Source organism: Canis lupus, chromosome 2, assembly GCF_048164855.1.
Source record: "Canis lupus baileyi chromosome 2, mCanLup2.hap1, whole genome shotgun sequence".
Classification (NCBI taxonomy): Eukaryota; Metazoa; Chordata; class Mammalia; order Carnivora; family Canidae; genus Canis; species Canis lupus.
In genome coordinates, this window is record NC_132839.1 from 74,508,067 (window position 1) to 74,529,628 (window position 21,562).

The 21,562-nt window shown below is 39.0% G+C and overlaps 2 protein-coding genes across 4 annotated transcripts; one reads left to right on the top strand and one right to left on the bottom strand.

Annotated features, from left to right (window-relative positions):
- Positions 1-927: 927 nt before the first annotated feature.
- LIAS (lipoic acid synthetase) lies at positions 928-16,946 on the bottom strand. 3 transcript variants are annotated; one of them, XM_072807293.1, is made up of 11 exons: positions 16,749-16,941; positions 15,116-15,288; positions 14,323-14,416; positions 12,762-12,842; positions 10,479-10,635; positions 10,335-10,392; positions 8,522-8,650; positions 6,690-6,835; positions 5,186-5,256; positions 4,270-4,381; positions 928-1,260 (listed from the first exon to the last, which is right to left on the bottom strand). In XM_072807293.1, the coding sequence occupies exons 1-11, from the start codon at positions 16,791-16,793 to the stop codon at positions 1,205-1,207; spliced, it is 1,122 nt and encodes a 373-aa protein (XP_072663394.1). In that variant the 5' UTR covers positions 16,794-16,941; the 3' UTR covers positions 928-1,204. The 3 variants fall into 3 exon arrangements, with proteins under 3 accessions (XP_072663394.1, XP_072663393.1, XP_072663396.1); XM_072807292.1 differs by having other exon boundaries at positions 16,585-16,931; XM_072807295.1 differs by lacking the exons at positions 10,335-10,392; positions 10,479-10,635; positions 14,323-14,416 and having other exon boundaries at positions 16,749-16,946.
- A 28-nt stretch (positions 16,947-16,974) lies between these two features.
- On the top strand, positions 16,975-21,345 carry RPL9 (ribosomal protein L9). Its single transcript, XM_072807296.1, has 8 exons — positions 16,975-17,042; positions 17,493-17,539; positions 17,626-17,741; positions 18,281-18,376; positions 19,333-19,465; positions 20,588-20,668; positions 20,878-20,992; positions 21,260-21,345. The coding sequence occupies exons 2-7, from the start codon at positions 17,494-17,496 to the stop codon at positions 20,982-20,984; spliced, it is 579 nt and encodes a 192-aa protein (XP_072663397.1). The 5' UTR covers positions 16,975-17,042; position 17,493; the 3' UTR covers positions 20,985-20,992; positions 21,260-21,345.
- Positions 21,346-21,562: the final 217 nt, after the last annotated feature.

Sequence of the window (21,562 nt, forward strand, 5' to 3'; positions counted from 1 at the left end):
TTTTACACGGCAAAATTTATTAGAATCTATAAAGAAAGTATAAGTCAAAGTATATATGGCTCCCCTGAGTTAAATTAAAATGTAAATAATGTTCGAAGTTATGCATTACTTTTATAAAAAATACTAGTTCACCTACTTAGAAATTCAAAATAGAATTGGCCTTCTACATTGCAGATTTTACAATATAGCTATCTAAAAACTTCTTTGTAAGAATGTAGTAGAAAAACAGGATTAAAATTAAAAAAAGAAAAGAAAAACAGGATTTAGAGTCAAAAGATGGAAGTTGAGTTCTAGTACCTAGGGAAGAAAATCCTCCTTCAGGTCATTAACATCATATACAACCACCTCACCAATGTGGTGTGAAAAAGAGAAGGAATAAATGGGATAGTGCACATGAATGTAGCAAACTACTATAAAATGAGGATTAACACCCTTTTTCTTAGGTTATATTTCTGTCTTCAATAACATCATAATCTTGATTTCACAGAGGTCGTAAACAAGTAATTAATGTAAAACTATTTTCCATTGCTGAAGAATCAGCATTCAAACTCTTCAGCCTTTCTAAATTATTCCAGTGATGCTGTAGTACTCTGTAAAGGACATAGGCCAACTCTAAGTAAGCAGATCACAGCCTCGATCTATACTTTTAACATTTTATTTATTTATTCATGAGAAACACAGAGAGAGAGAGAGAGAGAGAGAGAGAGAGAGAGAGAGAGAGGCAGAGACATAGGCAGAGGAAGTAGCAGGCTCCTCCCAGGGAGCCTGATGTGGGATTTGATCCCTAAACCGGGATCACACTCTGAGCTGGAGGCAGGCGCTCAATTGCTGAGCTACCCAGGTGTCCCTATACTGACTGTTTCATCAACAGTGTCATTTTTCAGAAGTGAAATGTGATGACGATGTATAGGTAACAGGCTTGGAAGCTTTTCTCCAAGTTTTTCAAGTATTTTTAATTATACTGTTAACAGTAAAACTCTTAAAAGATATTTTATGATTACATCACAGCAATCAATTGTTTAACAGAACACAGAACATATGCTAAAAGACAAGTGAATTACTTAATTTAAATATGCACAGCTATTGACATGTTTCTTAAAACAAAGAGACTGAGGTATATCCACTGAAGTCTAGGCATTCTGGTACCACTTCTATTACCATCTGGAATCAGATATTAAAAATTCCTGTGATCTTGAAGGTCTCATTATGTTTTAGAGGACTTTTTTCTTTTAGCCACTAGATTTTTCAGGAAAAATTCACCTATTTAGGAAAAATGAAAACACGTTAATATCAATTTAACATAAATTTCAGAATCATACTTCAGTGTTTCCCTTTTTTTAAATGTTAAGCTCTATACCACCGTGGGAATTGAATTCATGACCCTGAGATCAAGAGTTGCATGCTCTACTGACTAGAGTCCACCCAGCACCCCATTAGCTGTATCTTTTTTTTTTTTTAAAGTAAACTCTACACCCTATACAAAAAAATTTTAACACCAGTCTCTATTATTCTTTCTAGTAACTCAGTATTATAAAGGGTGGCCCTTTTGTATCTACGGGTCTGCTTTTGAACATTTTTTCTACTTTCTGTACACTATCTATTCCTCATCACTGACAAAGTATTGCTGTTGGCACAATTCATTTTAGAGAGCAATTCTGCTATATTATTAGCCTGGATCTGATGTTTATAAAACAGACCTCACTGCAGTTGAGCAGACTCGTCTGATGGAATCCCTTTAGCTTATTCCCCTCTAGGGAAGCAAGAGCTCTTCATTTATAATGGGTTTTCTCTCCAGCCCCACAGTTGTGCTTGTGCATTAAGTTAGCTGTTTAGAGGGGGCACATTCCCTTTTCAGGTCATGAGGATTCCATTTAGTCTCTCACTGTTACAGCACAGCTCAGTTAGTGGCAGAGACCAGCACTGTGAGCCTGATTTTATGAGGAGTCTAATGAACTTTGCTTTGTCATCTTAATATACAAGTATAACCACAATGACCATATCTGTACACAATCACCGAGAATCCCAAGGTTTATAACCCAGCCAAGTAATGGAGAGTTAGTCATGCCCCTCCATACCTTATCTAAATCTGGCAGGAGTAGAATCAACATTTTCAGGCCCTAGCCCATCATCTGAATCTAATGTTCTACGTAGTAGAATTTGCTCTTATCCTGGTAACTTTGTTTTTTTAAAGATTTTATTTATTTATTCATGAGAGACACACAGAGAGAGAGAGAGGCAGAGACACAGGCAGAGGGAGAAGCAGGCTCCATGCAGGAAGCCTGACATGGGACTTGATCCCAGGTCTCCAGGATCACGCTCTGGGCTGAAGGTGGCGCTAAATTGCTGAGCCACCCGGGGTTGCCTCCTGGTAACTTTAAAAACATTACAAAGTTCATAATTCACTTTCTTGTAAATGTTAGAAAATTCTCTTAAAACAAAATAAAAACTTTTCAAATGATTTTACTTTAACCACTCCGGAAGCTGATGTTAGTCCTATCCTTTACTTATGTTTTCAGCTTGTCTGCAGAATTATTCTTGCTTGAAGAATACATCACTTTATTGGCTTCCAAATTCCCCACATCCTGTGAGTCAGTGCTGAATCAAAGTCTTAGGTTTTATAACTAGGATAAGCTGTTGTTAGTTCATTAAAATGTCTTGAATTTCTTTATAGGAACACACTGAATATTACTAATATACAAACATTAGTTTTTGCCAATGTGTGCCTAATTTAGATCTATAATTTAAATGCAATATATAAAACAATCATCTAAAAGATAATTTAAAGTAATCATGTGGTTTAGACCTATCAAAAAAATAACTGTTTATTCTTCAAGAAATTATAATTGTTAAGTCCAACTGGCAGGGAAAACATTATAAACATTTTTTGGATTAAATTCAAGCTTTAGATATGTTCTTACAGACTTTTTGATGGCCATTATCACATGACTTTTTATCCCTTGAAGAGGCTTTCCTTTTACATATATAAGCCCAGGGTGTGATCCTGAAGTCACAGGATCAAGTCCCACATGGGGGTCCCTGCATGGAGCCTGCTTCTCTCTCTGCCTGTATCTTTACCTCTCTCTCTGTGTCTCTCATGAATAAATAAAGTATTTATTTATTTTTTTAGATTTTATTTATTTATTCATGAGAGACAGAGAGAGAGGTAAAGATACAGGCAGAGAGAGAAGCAGGCTCCATGCAGGGACACAATGCAGGACTTGATCCCAGGACCCCAGGATCATGCCCTGAACCAAATGCAGATGCTCAACCACTGAGCCACCCAGGCATTCCAAGGCTTTTCTTTTCATAAGTCAAATCAAGCTACTAATCAAACTAAGAGCTGAAATTACAAAGGTGAAGAACTGCGGTGTAGCTAGAAAAAGCAGTAAAAATTTTTTTCTTTTTCTTTTTTTTTTAAAGATTTTATTTATTCATGACAGACACACAGAGAGAGGCAGAGACACAGGCAGAGGGAGAAGCAGGCTCTCCATGGGGAGCCCAATGTGGAACTTGATCCCAGGACCCTGGGATCACACCCTGAGCCGAAGGCAAATGCTCAACCACTGAGCCACCCAGGTGTCCCAAAACATTAGAAATTCCTATATGGAAAATAATCTTACAAATTTTTTTTTGTTGCTTCTGGGAGGAAAACCACAAAGATATTAATGAATAAGCAGCAATGCAGTCAGATACTTTTTAGGATTTAAACTGATCTGAAATTAGCAGTTTAGAGATGCAGCTGGCATGACTGTCAAATGAATATACATTTTTCAGAAAACCATGTTATTTACTTAACTGGTATTTGTCATTTCTGAATAACCTACTATTGAAATCCATACAAAGAATAAGCTGATTACTCCTGCTTTCGTCATAGTAGCTGAGCTATAAACGGGGAAGAAATTCCTTTCTTTTTTTTTAAGATTTTATTTATTTATTCATGAGAAACACAGAGAGAGAGGCAGAGGCATAGGCAGAGGAAGAAGCAGGCTCCCTGCAGGGAGCCTGATGTGGGGACTTGATCCTGGGATCACACCCTGTGCTAAAGGCAGATGCTCAAATGCTGAGCCATTCAAGTGTCCCTGAAGGGATTATTTAAGGAAAAAAACAGATTTAAGATAAATTTTTCCTTAACATGAGCCCTATGGAGCAAAGTTCCTAAGGATGTTCCAGAAAAAACTTACTTTTCCTACAAAAGGCAACCACAGCTATTATAATCTTCACATGGAAAGTTGTGGTCTAAATAAAACCATCCCCTGCAGTGTAACTTACCTGCTTTATATGAAGAACGCACCAAAGGGCCACTTGCAGTATAATGAAATCCAAGTTCATTTCCTACTTTTTCCCAGTATTTGAACTTTTCAGGAGTAATGTATTCTTCAACCTACATTTAAAGAATTAATTCAGATAGATTTTAGAATTTCCCTAAATAATTTTGATTCTGTAGAAAATCTATGCTCATACATTCATGAGCATAGTTTCCTGGTTTTCACTTCATAATTTATCCAGTTGCCCGGAGGCTTTCCTCCTTTTCTTCCTCACAGACTACTTGTCCACTGGTTACTACCCCCTATATCAGGACTTGATTCTGGGGAATTAGGAGAGAAAATACCAATTTTGTAGTTTGTTAACTATTCCAAAAGATAAAAAAAATGAGACCATCTATAGAGATTATGTATCTGTATTACTCCTTCACTAACAGGTATGAACAAGAATTAATCATACTTGTAAGATTCCTGAGGCCCAAGACTTCCTTGTCTTGTCTTGTATCTTGTGCTTAGCACTGTGTGTAGACAGTGTTACCAGCACCCATATTATAGACCAGATGTGCTGTATTCACAGTTACTACTCAACAAAAGTTTCTTAAATGAATGAAATAAGATTGACTTTTCTTTTTTACATCACCTCTGACTCTAAAACAAGTCACAAGATGACCACATGCAAATGAATGCAATTTCTCAACTATTTCTTTTTTGTACATTCACTTAAGTTGTACAATTTTTAGGGCAGCAAAAAAAAAGTGCCAGAATATCTGTTGGCTTTATCCAGAAAATAAAATGGAAACTGGGACTTGGAAATAGACATGGAACATTCACTAAAAAGCCAGCAGCTTCTTAATTGTACCTATGGACAACAAAGACTTAATTCAAATTACCAGCAAACGTTCAGCAACTCAAGATTGCAATACCTTAAGATGGCGCTTTGTTGGTTGCATATATTGTCCTAAAGTCAAACAGTCCACATCAGCTTCACGAAGTGCTATAGAAAAAAAGGGCACACATTATGTTAGCATATTTTAAAAGGATTTTTTAATTAAAAAAAAAAAAAAACAAACATTTTAAGTAATCTCTATACCCAAAAGGGGACATGAACTTACAACACTGAGATTAAGAGTTGCATGCTTTACAGACTGGGCCAGCCGGGCACCCCAAGATTTTTTTAAGTAATCTCTACACCCAACATGGATCTTAAACTCACAACCCTGAGACTGAGAGTGATATGCTCCAGTAGAGATTTAGATGCTGAAATGGTTGAAATGGTTGATTCAAGCATAATTTCCCTGGGCAAAATTTTACTTCAGAACAATGTGAATTTTACCCTGGCCTATAATCCTGATGTTGGGAGGTAAGACTATATCCATTTGAAAGTGCCAGGGAATATGAAAAGATTGAAAAAATAGGAATGAGTAAGACCATGGAATAAATACTAAAATATGAGTGAAGGGGGTTTTGAGCAGGAGTCTGTTAGAAAAGGTGAAAGGAACAGTATATAAAAGGGTTGAAATTGGAGTCCCTGGATGGCTCAATGGTTAAGTGTCTGCCTTCTGCTCAGGTGGTGATCCCAGGGTCCTGGGATTGAGCCCCTGCATCGGGAATCCCTGCTCAGCAGGGAGTCTGCTCCCTCTCCCTCTGCTGCTCCTCCTGCTTTTGCTCTCTCTCTGTGTCGAATAAATAAATGAAATCCTAAAATAATTTTAAAAGGCCTGAAAGCGCCCATATTATAGACCAGATATGCTATATTCAGTTTTACTAGCTGTGCAAGACATGCTCTAGAGGATGTGATTTGACCTATCATATATGAGAATTTTTCCAGTAAAACTGTAATTTTATTCTAGTAATAAGGACCTTTTAATTACTATTTGGAATTGTTACTCTTAGAACCAATAAACAATGGCAAGTAGGCAAAGGATCCTCAACTAAATAACAGCCTTTTTTTTTTTTCTAACCAGTTTATAAAGCCCAAGAATCACAAAGCAAATGGGCTTATGAGACTAAGATTCATAAAGTCCAAAGCACATCATATTATGTGACAGTGTTACCAGCAAGCTCTTCCTCAAAGGCCTGGCTTCATTTCATTCATCTTGTCACTGCCTGTCAGAGCTCCTGGTACCTGGCACCTGGCTGGCTCTTAAAACTGCAATGACTAAATAAGAAAAGTGGATAGAATCTTATTTTCACTTGATTAAAGGGTAGGGAATAAAATGGGATACAAATTTCATATCCTGAGTTTTCTGCATATCATCCCATAAAGTTCCTAAGAAAACATACTTCCTTTCCTTTTTACGCTATTAGAATCATATCCTGTACTTTGTTTTTAAGGGCACTTTCACTGAGACCATAGAGGAGGCATAACAGGGTCTTTGAAATGGGGTTCCTCAAATTAAATGAAAAAGAGTTTTCATTTTTTATTACCTTTCATTGTTGCATATACTTGCTCATCATTTTCACCTAAACCCAACATGATAGAGGTTTTAGAAATCACATCAGGCCGAACTTCCTTGGCGTGTTTCAGTACGCGCAGAGACTGGCTGAAATTGGCCCGGGGATCACGAACTTTCCTTGAAAACAGCAGGGCTGTTGTCAGCAAGAATAACCACAAGCTCAACTAAGTACATAGTTATGCAAGCAATCTAAAAGACCAGGAGAGTACATTCTGAACACTGTATTATATCATGTGGTTTGATACTAGCATTTGGTGCACAAGTGTCTAGCTGTTACTTTGATAAAGAAAATCAGGCTTCACTGGGCCCCTTCATTCTGCCTACTTTTAAGGCCTTTTAAGCCTTGGGCAGAGAAAGCTAGAACAGAAGTAAGTTATGAATTACTGAGAAACCAGAATTTGAAGCTGAGAATGAGTGATTGCAAGGGATAGTCAAGAGAAAAGGGAAAAAGAGTAGAAGTAAGAAAATCTCAATACTGAACAAAGGAAAAACTGTTTAACATGAACCCACATTTCAGAGGCCTGAAACTTTTATGTTCAGTGCTTTTATAAAGACCAAGCTGCCCTCTGCTGGTGAGTATATGACACTGACATCTCTTAGGTAATGCAGGATTCTGGAATTTTCACTGGAAAGGATAATGTTTCTTAAGTGAAACCAGGGAAATTGGCACCCACTGGTGGTAGTATCATGAGAAATGACAGGGCTGGAACAGGCTGTGTGTTAGACCTCAACAGCAGCCAAACCACCATGTTTTAAGTGGCGAGAATGCCAAAAGGACAGAATTGCTGACTATTTGATGTTAATCCAGTGTTTGTTTGAATTTCTAGTGCACCTTTATTTTGTGTAACTGACTTGCTGTTCTTATTTTTAATCAGAGACTAGCTCAAAGGAAGAAAGGAAACCAGTTTGTGAATTTAAAAACAATCACAAAATCGACAATAGTGAACATAATTACTCTTGAAAGTATGTCTCCACTGATTTTAAGTTATGTTCCCTTAATGTTTATGATTTAGTGGAAACACTGGTTATTGTTTATCATAGTTTTTTCAAGTTCTATAATACAGATAATATGTAGTGGCCAGTAACAACACTGCCAAATATACTTTACTAAAATTAAGTAAGATAAACATACTAATCTTTCTGAAGGTTAAAATAATTTTTATCTTTCTGATATAATAATGAATTATTAGTGTGGCATAACAATCTGGAAATTTTCCTCACTATTAACATTATTAGAAAGAATAGTACATATTTTTTTAAAAGAGATTGAAAATACATCTGAATGAGAACTGCTCCTTTTGTATCACTTATTGAAATTTTAGTGCCAAAAGTATTTTTAAAAGTCTTTTCTTGGGTAGCCTGGGTGGCTCAGCGGTTTAGCACTGCCTTCTGCCCAGCTGTGATCCTGGAGACTGGGGATCGAGTCCTACGTTGGGCTCCCTGTATGGAGCCTGCTTCTCCCTCTGCCTGTGTCTCTGCCTCTCTCTCTGTGTCTCTCATGAATAAATAAATAAAATATAAAAAATATATATACATATGCATATAAATATATACAGTTAGGTTATAGTAATCAATATTACTGGGTGGAAATATTACAGATGGTGCTTATGCTCTTTTTGTTAGGAATATTTTCTGATTTTCAGAAAATATTTTGTTACAAAAGGAAAGAGAAAAAAAAAAAAAAAAAAAAGGAAAGAGTTCACTTTGTAAAAGTCAAATAGAAAGTTCTCCCCTGCAAAAAGTAAGAAAATATAGCAGATGCTGGCCCTCCAAACTTGCCAGTTACTCTGTATATGTAATCACCTCTGTAATTCTGGAACTGTTTCTATATTATGTGCATACACATCTAATCCTGACAGAGCAACTTTCTCTATTGCTTTTAGGTCTCCTCGGAAATCAGGGGTGAGACATTCCACAAGAATTTTTGGATTCCTATGGGGAAAAAAAATAAGTATCAAACTCAGGCAAAGCATTGACATAATTATTACTCAAAACAGAAATTACTAGTACTCATTAAGTATCAGTTTCAACACAGGCATCTTTGGAGTCTTGCCAAGGAAAGCATGAACACATAACTAAATGTTCACATATAAACTGTTTTATGAAAAAATAAACCCTGAACATCAAATATATTGTACATAGTAGTTAAAATACATCTGCATGCAAATAATGATCAGAATAAATTTTGAGGTTAATAGACTTACACTTTATTGAGAAAGTATTAAGAAAAAATTGCTTATAACAATTATAAACATTAAAACATGAAATATAAAATATCTTTTTATTCTTTGCAAAGTAAATTGGGACATTTCTTATGTGAATGCAAGGAGCATTTGATTGCTTTAATTCTGATTTCTTTAAAAATTCATCAAATAGTGTCATCCTCCCTTCCTCTACACAAATATTTCACAAGTGCTGTAGGTTTAAAAAACTATTTTCTGAGTTGCTGAGTCATGAGCTTTGCTTAAATGAAATACAAGTTAAACATTAATCTTCTTATTTATATTCTGGCTATATCTATGCATGCATTCAAGCATGAAAATGTGAACTAGGTCACAGTGCTGTTCCTTTAGACAGCAGCAGAAATGACTAGAACTACTGATAAATTTTTTCATAAAACCAATGGCAAAGTTTCTGGAGCTGTCTCCTGAGAGAACAGATGTAGAAAGAACTCATACATACCCTCTCACAGATATAAGAGATGCTGAAAGAACATAGCTTATAACTCCCTGTTTTTTTAATTGTAAAGTTGAGACCAATTTGTGAAACCAATTTAGTGGGTTGCAAACAGAGCTTTTTAAAGTAAACTATAAAAATAAAAATAAAAAAAAAAAGAAAAGAAAACACTGGGGAATCATTAGAAAAACATTTACTAAGTGCCAGGTGCTCAACTAACACTAAGCTATAGGTAGTAAGCATAACACCCTTTTTTAGTGCTTTTTAAATAGATGGGATTAAATATTAATAAAATGTAATGGGTAAATTTCCCAGGGCAAATGCATATGAATAAAATCTATATCAAGCATTGCATATTTTAACAATGTGGGAGTTTATCTCATTCCATATACTTTTAGAGGATGATTTATTCAAAATTAGTGCTGGAAGACTGTAGTTTTATATATTTTTAAAAAAATTACTCAAAGTTTAAACTAACACTCAAATATGAAGGACAGCTTTTATGGACTAAAGGTCTAGGGCAGCCTGGGTGGCTCAGCAGTTTAGCGCCGCCTTCGGCCCAGGGCGTGATCCCGGAGACAGGGATTGAGTCCCATATCGGGCTCCCTGCATGGAGCCTGCTTCTCCCTCTGGCTGTGTCTCTGCCTCTCTCTCTGTGTCTCTCATGAATAAATAAATAAAATCTTAAAAAAAAAAAAATAAAGGCCCATAAGTCTGTGCTGCTAAATCCCTAAAATTCTATGCAAATATGTATCTGCATGTTTAAATATACTTTTTCCAGAAAAAAGACCATGTAAATTTCAGGAGATTATCAGAAGGGCTTATAATCCCCTAAAAGGTTAATAACCTCTGCTTTAAGGTAACCACCATAAGTAAACTGAATTTATATGGGCTAAAAAAAAAAGCCCTCAAATTACACAAGCAAATGAAAAACATGTACCTTTCCTTTAAGTATGATACAGTCTTTGCAAAATGCTCAGCTCCTCCATCAGGCATATCTAGAAACAAAAGAGTCCACTGCTCAAGATGATGTTGCAACTTAGTAAGAGCCAATTTCTGGAGGAGGCAATGATGGTACACTAACCATCTCGATCCACAGATGTCAGGACAACATAATCCAGACCCCACTCTGCAATTGCCTTTGCAGTATTGTAGGGCTCACTGGCATCCAGTGGAGGCGGATTTCTTGCAGTTTTAACAGAACAAAATCTGCAACCTCTTGTACATGTGTCACCCATCAACTAGAACAGAGATGTTACAATTTAAATCAAATACATGAATGGCCCTAAAGAACATATGTTGAGAGAATAAAGCAAATTACAAAACATATGAGTACAGTTTGATTCTTACAGGAAATTTGAAACATTCAAAGGTAAACAAAATATAGTTAAGGAATACAAATATATGTAATCGAACTAGAAAGAAAAGAAAACGATAAACTCAGAATTAAAAATAGTGTTAAAGGTAAACTCAGAATTAAAAATAGTGTTAAAGGAGCAGCGTCTGGATGGCTCAGTCAGTTAAGTGTCTGACTCAATCTCAGTTCAGGTCCTGATCTCAGGGTCAAGAGTAAAAGCCCTATACTGGTTCCATGCTGGATGTGGAGCCTACTTTAAAAAAAAAAAAAATTGTTAAAGGGGGAAAAAAAGGTGATGTACAGGGGGGTTCAAGGTAATGTTAATGTTCTACTCTCAAGCTGGAGTTACCAGGCTGTCTATTACTTAGTTACTCTTTAAACTTACATATAGTTTATATTCTTTTGTACCTATTTAATATTAATAAAAATGATTCTAAAGGAAATAAAATATTCAATTAACATATCAACATGGGGGATCTTGGGTGGCTCGGTCAGTTAGGTGTCTGCCTTCGGCTCAGGTCATGAGAGCTTGCTTAGGCGGAGAATATGCCTCTCCCTCTCCCTCTGCCCCTCCTCCCCCTGTTCGTGCTCAGGTGTACTCTCTCTCTCTCTCTCTCTCTCTCTCTCTAGGCACATGCCCTCACTCTCTCTCTCTCAAATAAATAAATGAGATCTTAAAAAAAAAAAATCAACATGTAAGTCTCTGGAGTTAAATAGAAGTTCCTTCTTGTTAAATAGATGAAACAACACATAAACTCTGCTTCCTGTGGGTTATTCTGTAGAACACTGCTTCTGCTGCTACAGGTCACTATTACATTCTGCCCTATGCCAAGCTAAGCCACTGCAGATGTTCTGGGGCCACTGGAGTTTCAAAGCTGCAAAGTAATAGGTTGAGATTTGGAAGAGAAAGCTCTTCTTTATGTTTAACCCTTGCGGGGGCAGGGGCGGGGGACATTCATAGCTATGTCCTAACATCTCATAAGGATTTCTTGAAACCTAAACTCTTCCCAGAAATCACTCATAAGTCAGTGAGGAAGGGCCAGGCAAGGGATGAAACCAGAGTTTTCCATCATGGAGTGTTCTAAATCACTCCTGCCTTCAAGAACAGAGGTTCTGTAACTTGGATAAGCTCCAGGGCCAGCTCTATTTCATAAGATTCCTTGGTTCCTCAAGTAAATAGCCTTCTGCTGGTACAACTCAAGACATTCCCAGACAACTATGACCTTTCAGTTGCACAGATTTTAGATTTAACCCCAATATCTCAATCTCTGAACCCCTCTAGATATATATGGTAGAGTACACAGTTAATGGCAATTGTTATTCCAACACACTAAGATTACACATCTCACCCTTTGCCATTTAACTTGCAGGGCCCTCCTATGGGGGAGGAGCTTATGTCTCTACCTCCATTGCTATTTGGCTTGGCCATGTGACTTACTTTGGCCAAAAGAATGATAGCAGGCATGACCAAGCAGAGGCCTCAAATGTGCATGGATGGTTGGTTTGCCCTCTGGTGCTCTTTCCATTCTTCATGATAAGAACATGGATGGCTTGGAAACCTGCTGGTCTAAGGAGAAAAAAGCTCTGTGGAGCAGACCTAAACCCTGAGACCCCAAACTACTTCCCGCAGTCCAATTTTAGCCCAGTCAAGATCAGCTATACTCCAGGCAACCAAATGGCCACGAGAGACAAAAATAAATGCTTATTATTGTTTAGGGGGGAAAAGGTTAAGCAATCATGAATAACATTTCCAAAATGGAAGAGATATCTTAAGGCAGCACATGATTAACTGTCACATACATGGAAAAATCAGTAATAGATTTTATTCAGAGAAGGATGAGAGCATATCATCAGCTAGATTATTCTGTCAGGTTTTTTTTCCTCACATTTCTCATAAATTCACATGTAACAAAAAATCTGGTCACAGATTCATAATGCACATTTTTAGGAGACACAAAATATTCCTTTCAGTTTCTAGACTAAAACTTTATAGTCTGAGGTTGTTCTTACCATGATGGTGGCTGTGGCGGTGGCATATTCTCCACCTCCCCAACAATCTCCAATGTTGGGACATCGAGCTTCCTCACACACCTGTGAGTAAAGGGAATGGAATAGAATCAAGTTGAAAATATTAACTAACTGAGCAAATTAGTGATCAGGCATGTGTGTGTATGTGTGTCTTTATTTTTTTCCTTTTTCTTTTTCTTTTTTCTTTCTTTTTTTTTTTTATGACAAACAGAGAGAGAGTGAGAGAGAGGCAGAGACACAGGGAGAGGGAGAGGCAGGCTTCAAGCAGGGAGCCCGACATGGGACTTGATCCCAGGACCCTGGGGTCACGCCCCAGGCCAAAGGCAGGTGCTTAACTGTTGAGTCACCCAGGCATCCCAAGGTCCCATTTTTAAATTAAAAAGAACATGAATGGAGACGCCTGGGTGGCTCAGCGGTTTGGTGCCTGCCTTCAGCTCAGGGTTTGATCAGGGAGTCCAGGGATCAAGTCCCACGTCGGGCTCTCTGCATGGAGCCTGCTTCTCCCTCTGCCTGTGTCTCTGTCTCTCTCTCTGTGTGTCTCTCATGAATAAATAAATAAAAATCTTAAAAAAATAAAAATAAAAACAACATGAATGTATATATTTCATATATGCAAAGAAGGTCTGGATGGAAATATGCTAATAAATAAAACTGGTGTAGTTAACATTTGGGATTGCATATATGACACATTTAATATTATATTCTTTCCAATAAGCATGTACTTAATTTGTAACACAAAACACATACAAAAGGCAGCCCCGGTGGCTTAGTGGTTTAGTGCCGCCTTCGGCCCGGGGTGTGATCCTAGAGACCCAGGATCGAGTCCCGCGTCGGGCTCCCTGCATGGAGCCCTGCTTCTCCCACTGCCTGTGTCTCTGCCTCTCTCTCTCTCTCTTTGTGTCTCTCATGAATAAATAAATAAAATCTTTAAAACACACACACACAAACACACACTCACAAAAAAACTCCTAATATTTTTTGTACTATTAAATGTGAAATTAAGAAATACAATTTCTTATTTCTTTTGCAAGGAAAATGATTTAAAAAAATTTTTTAAAGATTTTATTTTTAAGTAATCTCTACACCCAATATGGGGTTCGAACTAACAACCTCAAGATCAAGAGCTGCATGCTCCATTGACTGAGCCAGCCTGGTACCCCGAGAAAATGATTTTTAAATGTATTTCCATTACTGATAATACTGCATCCCTAAACATCTTTAGTCACTTTCCTTGCTACTTTTTTTTTTTTAAACAACTTTATTTTTTTAATTTTTATTTATTTATGATAGGCACACAGTGAGAGAGAGAGGCAGAGACACAGGCAGAGGGAGAAGCAGGCTCCATGCACCGGGAGCCCGACGTGGGATTCGATCCCGGGTCTCCAGGATCGCGCCCTGGACCAAAGGCAGGCGCTAAACCACTGCGCCACCCAGGGATCTCTCCTTGCTACTTTTGATTTGTAGTTTATTAAATTTTAAGTTACACATATGCAGAAACACCATGACTTTTAGTTAACAGGGAAATTTAACACTTGAAACTTACCGTATGAAGATTCAGATTCCGCAATGTATTTTTCAGTTTATTGTAATTTTTCCCCATGGGAATCTCTGTCTTTAGCCATGGTGGTAGTCTTAACCTGAGGAAAGCCAAACATAACTATTAACCAGGAAGTTTTTGAATATCTCATTCCCCAGTGAATAATACTAATAAAAAGTTCTGTATTTGTTCAGAGAAAAGAGAGATCCCACAAGTATACTTTCTGCTCAAGGTTCCAGATTCATGATGGTTATTAAATGGGAAAAAATTCTAAAATTTGGAGTGAAGACTATGTATCCTCAGGTTCCCCTTAGTTTATATCCACTTGTGAACTAGAAGTTGTCGGGTAAAGTATCTCCCAAAACAATTTGCCCTCTGTGTGAAATTACCTCACCATTCTTTTGAATAAAGCAAGGTATCCATAGGTCATATGTACATTGAATAGGAGGAGCAACAAGTTAGATCATCAATACCCAGTAACATGAAAAATTTATCAAGATCAAATCAACTAGTAGCAAAATGATGTTTGCTCTATGAAGAAATTTCATGCTACATGCAAAATGGGAGATGGTGGTATAGGATGGCTAAGTCCTAGGAAGACTGAATAAAAACTATTAAAAGGCACAGAGAACAGAAGAGGATTCCACCAATTTCAGGTATTTACCTGTTCTACGTCTGATTACTTCTTTCTAAGGATTTTTAGCTAAATATACCAAGTCTAAATAAAATTATAATCTAGGGCTTGGTTATATCTGAAAATAATGCACAATGAAGGAATCTATCTCAAAATTTCAATTACCTCTCTCCTTTCTGGCGTTTTAAGTTTCCTTTATATTCATCCCACTTGCTCTTGTCTGCAAGATCTCCAGATACAAAATCTTGAAGGTCTGGTCCATTTTGTAAGAATTCCTTTTTTTTATCTGGCAAGGAACTTACTGTTCGGAATGGACTGCATAAATATCTTCCCAATACCTAAAGACAGAGTTCATTATGACATGTATTTAGTGGGGTTTGAAATAATTTAGTTTTAACCCATTTTAATACCTAAAAGAAAAGGTAAAGCCAGAGAATACAGAAATTATGTAGAACAATTTACAAGCTCTGTGTAGGAGCTCAGAATCTAGGATTAAAGTCGCAAGAACAAACGAAACCTAAAAGAGAATGGCAACTGTTTACTGCTGGAGGTACAAGAGATTTGGAAACCTTTGGACCTGGCTAACATATATCACACTTTTTTTTTTAAGACTTTATTTATTTATTCATGAGAGACACAGAGCGAGAGAGAGGCAGAGACACAGGCAGGGGGAGAAGCAGGCTCCATGCAGGGAGCCCAAGTGTAGGACTTGATCCCGGTCTCTAGGATCACAACCCGGGCCAAAGGTGGCTCTAAATCACTGAGCCACCCAAGCTGCACTATGTCACACTTTCTTGTAATCCACTTAACTACTAACAGTCTGTCTTTTATAAAGTTTTAACTGCAGTATCTGCAGATGTCACAACTTTGAATTTTCTACTCCAGCGTCCAGTCAAGGACGTTTAAAAGGAAAATTTGCAATAAGTCTCTCTTATTTGGGCTTTGGAGAGGCATAGGTGTTAAAATATAGAGGGAGGGACCCCTGGGTGGCTGGGCGTTGAGCGTCTGCCTTTGGAGATCCTGGAGACCCGGGATCGAGTCCCACGTCAGGCTCCCTGCATGGAGCCTGCTTCTCCTGCTGCCTATGCCTCTGCTTCTCTGTCTCTCATGAATAAATAAAGTATTTTTTTTAAATAATAAAACAAAATACAGAGGTAATACTCAGTTGGTTTCAGAGAACTGAAAGGCAGGAAACCAAACCTAATATTTTAATTTTCTAGATTACATTCTATGTTTCAATACGGTAGTCACTCAATATACATTTATTGACCGTTAAGCAATCACTGGCTTCTAGATCTGAACCAGAACAGTAAAATCACGAGTCAGTACACGTAAGGCATGAGAACCTTCAACAATTGAAGAGTGCCTGTTGGGGTGCTGCGGGATTGCTACTGCATTTGATGAGTGCCCCTAAAGAAGGGCACAGGTTTGCGTTCTCATCGCTCAGACGGGGGTCTACTACAAACTAAGAGCCCCAACACAAAGCAGGAATTTGGGGTGCTCATCCCAGGGCTCCTATGATGCTCCCACTAATACAGGGTTCAGTTCTCTCTGATAAGCCGGGGGAGGGGGGGGGAGGAGCCCTCCGCATCTGCCAGAAAGACCTCCCTAGAAACCAGGATCAGAGACCCTACCTGATCGTGGGTCCGGAGAATTAAATGAGATACTACACGAGGAATTTGGGAATAGCGCCTGGCTAAAGGTAAACGCTGAGTAAGAGCCAGCCTCATTACTGGGCGCTCTGAAGAGATGGGAAACCGTCCACCCGAGCCCGCACCCTGCGGTCCCCGCCGCTCACCCGGGGCCCCACGGTGCAGGCGGCGCCCCCGCAGCGTAGAGACATCCCTCTCCTTTTTTTTTTCTAGCAGGGTCGAGGGATCATGAACTCCCGGGAAAGACAGATCAACAAACCGTCGCTCTATTTATGACAAGGAACCTGAGCCGCCGCGGATCCAGCGGAACCGGAGCTGCTCCGCAATTGGCTGCATTAGCCTGGTAGCGTCGCGCACTTATGACGCCAGACGCAGGGCCCTTACGGGCTACAAGTACGTGATGACGAATGACGCTCTCTCTTTGCCGCATCTATTGCGAGGTGAGGTTGTCTCTGAGTTTTGGGGGTTTGGGGAATCTGAAGCCATCGGCTGTGGGAAAGCCAGTGGCGCGAGTTTGGCCCTCGGAGCCTTTATGCCGGTTGTTCCTCCGCGCGCCGAGCGCCATATGGATCTGGCGGCGCTGGGATTCGAGCCCTGTGTTGGGCCTGTAGGGCCTACCCCCGCCCCTCAGCGTTGGCGTGATGGCGCCGCCTCAATGGGGCGCCTAGGGTTGCGCTGAGCGGGAGCTCGCCCTCTGCGCCTAATGTCTTCTTGGAAGCTGCTCGTTCCTGGTCAGGACCCAGCGGGGGCTGCTCTCCCGCTCGGGCCCCCTGCGCCCTCCCCGGGGTTTCTGCTTGCCGGCCTCCGGTAGCGGGGGAGCCCCGCGCGGGGTACTGTGGTCGCCAGCAGGCCTTGCGCCCGCCTCGTAACGCCACGCGTTTGTGTTTCAGAATGAAGACCATTCTCAGCAATCAGACTGTCGACATTCCAGAAAATGGTAGGAGACCTGATGTTTGTGTTCTTACGTCTTTACTGCCTGCTATGTGCCTTGTTCCGAGGCCTCACTGGTATGTTCTCTCCCAGTCGACATCACCCTGAAGGGACGCACTGTGATCGTGAAGGGCCCCAGAGGAACCCTGCGAAGGGACTTCAATCACATCAACGTAGAACTCAGTCTTCTCGGAAAGAAGAAGAAGAGGGTGAGATACGGGTTGTTGTTGTTGTTTTCCTAACACATTCGTTGTTCGTTTGGGAGGTAGGGATTGATTAGCTCCGAATTTGGTCGCTCTAAGAATTAAAGAATTGAGGTTCAGTGTCTCAGCTTAAAAATTTTGGTGTCCACAAAAGTGTGGCTAGTCTCGGTGTTAACGGCCTTCGTGAAGTGGAGAAAGGAAATAGTGAATAGGTTATAAAGCTCGATGTTGGTACGAGTCATCGTTTGTGTCGAGGTCTTAATACTGTTAAAAGTTAGGCTTCTTTCTCTCCTGATTATTTCGTGGGAATCTTGGGAACCAGGCAGGTCTTGCAAGCTCTCCAGGCATGAAGTATGATGCAACTCGAAAAATTAGTATTTCTGGGTTGACATTCCCTTGTGAGATCATTGAGGGCTTTTTATATGTGGTGGTTTTAATCGGGGTGGATACTGAAAATGTAGAATAATTCTGTGAATAAGTGAATTTTTCTTTCAGGCTTCCTTATTAACTGGAAAGCCTCTCACGGAAGTTTTGTTCTGTTACAGCTCCGAGTTGACAAATGGTGGGGAAATAGAAAAGAACTGGCTACCGTTCGCACGATCTGTAGTCACGTTCAGAACATGATCAAGGGCGTGACACTGGTAAGCAGACGGACCAGACAGCTTGGCTTGGGAGGGGAAGGAGTTCCTCGGCTGTACTTCACCTATGCAACATCAATGTCTACTGCAGAACATAGATTATGCCTGTAACTTATTGAGGTCTTTGGGTAAAGGTGATCTTAGCAGTTTAATAGGCGTTCGTTGGTCTTTGGGATTAAGTGATAAATGTTAGTGAAGACAAGATGGTCTTAGTAGGCTGATGGTGTTTTTTTTTTTCACATAAAATTCACACCTTTGGGATGTGTGTTTTGTTTATAGAGAACGTAGCATATAGGGTACGCTTTGCTTTTTTTGTTGTTGTTGGCTTGCCTCTCACCACCAGGGCCCCTTGAGGGTGTAGAAAAGGCTGGATCAGCTTTCTGTGCTCCGAGTCTACTAACAAAAAAACCTATTTGATGTCACTATTCTCTATAACTCCCTCTCCCCCCAGCCTTTAAGATCATGTTGCTGTCTTTGCTGAAACGATTTTCTTTGCATTAAAACCCAGCCCATTCAGAGTGCACCCCATAATGGCACCTTTCAACTCCATTATAAGCCTATTAGGTCATGTTTCCCCTATTTACCTTGCTACCAGAGTAAGTTCCTTGAGGGCACAGAGGCCTGTCTGAATTCTTACCATCTGGCATACTGTAATAACTCAAATGTTAGTCTCACGTCCAAGAAGAAGGGCTTTGGGGTTCTCATTTTTAAAAGCTGACATTGTTTACTGCGGTCATGGGGGGGGGTAATAAAGTAAATGCTGCTTTAAAGGGTTTTACAGTCTTGAAGAGTCAGAAACGTGTTTATGTATACAATTTGGAAGATTTTGGTCAGGTGACAATGCATTCCTATGTGAAGACTTTCATTTTTAAATTATAAGTAATGTCAGCATCCTACAAAATTTAGAAACTGGTTTTGTCTTTGAAATTGCTCAGTTTTGCTAATTGTTTACCTAACAGGGCTTCCGTTACAAGATGAGGTCGGTGTATGCTCACTTCCCCATCAACGTTGTTATTCAGGAGAATGGTTCTCTTGTTGAAATCCGAAATTTCTTAGGTGAAAAATACATTCGCAGGGTTCGGATGAGGCCAGGTATGTGCATATGGTTCAGAAATGGTTCCTTTTTACTTGTGAAGACTGGGGTTTGGGGTTGGCTATAAATCCATACTTCATAATTGTCCATTTTGATTATGCTTATAATAACTCTTGGTGCCAGTTATGGTTTTATATCCTGTTTGTACTGATTGTGATTCCTAGAGGCTTGTGCACTAGAGTAGTTTCAGGGAGTGTTAGCAGAGTTTAATTCTCTTTGCAAAATGTGAAATCCTAAAATTTGAATAGCGATGAATATCAGACTCAGATCTCAGTTCTCCTTTCAACTTTGGGCAAATCATCTACCTTTGTGCATCATTGTAGTCCTCTAAAATTGGGAACATCTATGGTTAAATGAGTTAAAATCAAAATGCACTTGCAACAGTTCTTGCTTGATAACAGTAAACACAGAAGCATTAAAAATTTTATTTTTAAGTAATCGCCACAATCGTTAGATCAAGAGTCACATGTTCCATTGACTGAGTCAGCCTGGTGCCCCAACAATTAGAAAATTTTAAAGCTTAGTGCTCTCTCTTTTTTTTTTAAAGATTTTATTTATTTATTCATAGAGACAGAGGTAGAGACCCAGGCAGAGGGAGAAGCAGGCATCATACAGAGAGCCTGATGTGGGACTTGATCCAGGGTCACGCCCTGGGCTGCAGGCGGCGCTAAACTGCTGCGCCACCGGGGCTGCCCAGTTTAGTGCTCTCTTGAAGCTTCTTGATTCCATTGGGGTGGAAAGAAGGAATTCTTAGTATCAGTTTAATGAACAAAAATAATTGTGTGGTATTAGCTGTGATCAACAGCATTTAGTGGGGATTGTTATATAACACTTTATAATGAAGCTTTGCACAGCTAAGTTGTGCTAGCTGAATACCATCTTACACTTCTTGACTGAAGCACTGAAGGTCTGACTACTCTGGAACAAATTTGTTCAAGCAGGAACACAAACCAGATGTTGTTGCCCAGATAAGTCAGGTCCTATAAAATTAGAATCTCAAGAAGTTTTATTTGTTGTGTGGAGTCTTAAATGGAATAAGTTGCTACTTTAAATGTTTTTAAATTGAATATACAGATTTGATTTTATGTTGACATTATGTGAATGCCTTTTTCTCTTTTTAGGTGTTGCTTGTTCGGTATCTCAAGCCCAAAAAGATGAGTTAATTCTTGAAGGAAATGACATTGAACTTGTTTCAAACTCAGGTTTGCATGTTTAGTATGCCTAATTACTGCCTATGAAGTTTTGTTTAAATCTTGTAGTTGAATACACGGTATTCTCTGAGCTTTTTAATTTGTGGAATTAAGTAAAACTACCAAGATACAGAGGTTTTTAAGTATGGCATTTAGTAAAATCCTTTTAAGATGAGTTTGGCTATAACATAATCTACTTATTTTTTTTTTGCTGTTAATAGCTGCTTTGATCCAGCAAGCAACAACTGTTAAAAACAAGGATATCAGAAAATTTTTGGATGGTATCTATGTTTCTGAAAAAGGAACAGTTCAGCAGGCTGATGAATAAGCTCTGAGGTAGGTTCTTGGCAGTGTCTGTAAGTTTCCTTACTGGTTTAGTTATAGAGGTCTTAATTTACTAAGTCTGGAACTGGAGTTATAATGGCAGAAAGTGAGTTACATTCTGGAACACACTAAATTTGGCAGAATAAGAAAATTGCCATGCATTTTTCCTATGAACTCTAGTAAGTCAGAATCTTAGACAATGTTTTAGATTATTTAAGGTAGAACATGTTTCAGAGGGTATTGATGGGAATTGACAGATCTTTTCATTTCTTTTTACAGTTGTCCAGCAACAGAAACAGCAAGATGCCAGATGATTTTTCAGACTTATTTGTGATACCTTAAGAATGCAATAAAAACTACACTGATTTGGGGCTTTTTCTTTCTTTTTAAAAATATTTATTTGAGAGAGACCCAGAGCATGAGTTAGAAGCCTGATGCAAGGCTCCATCCCAGGAACCCAGGATCATGACCTAAGCCAAAGGCAGAGGCTTAACCAACTGAGCCATCCAGGCACCCCTGTGGCTTTTTCTTAAACCAATAATTCTTTCTAGCTATTTGGCAGTTAAACCATTCAGAAGTAAA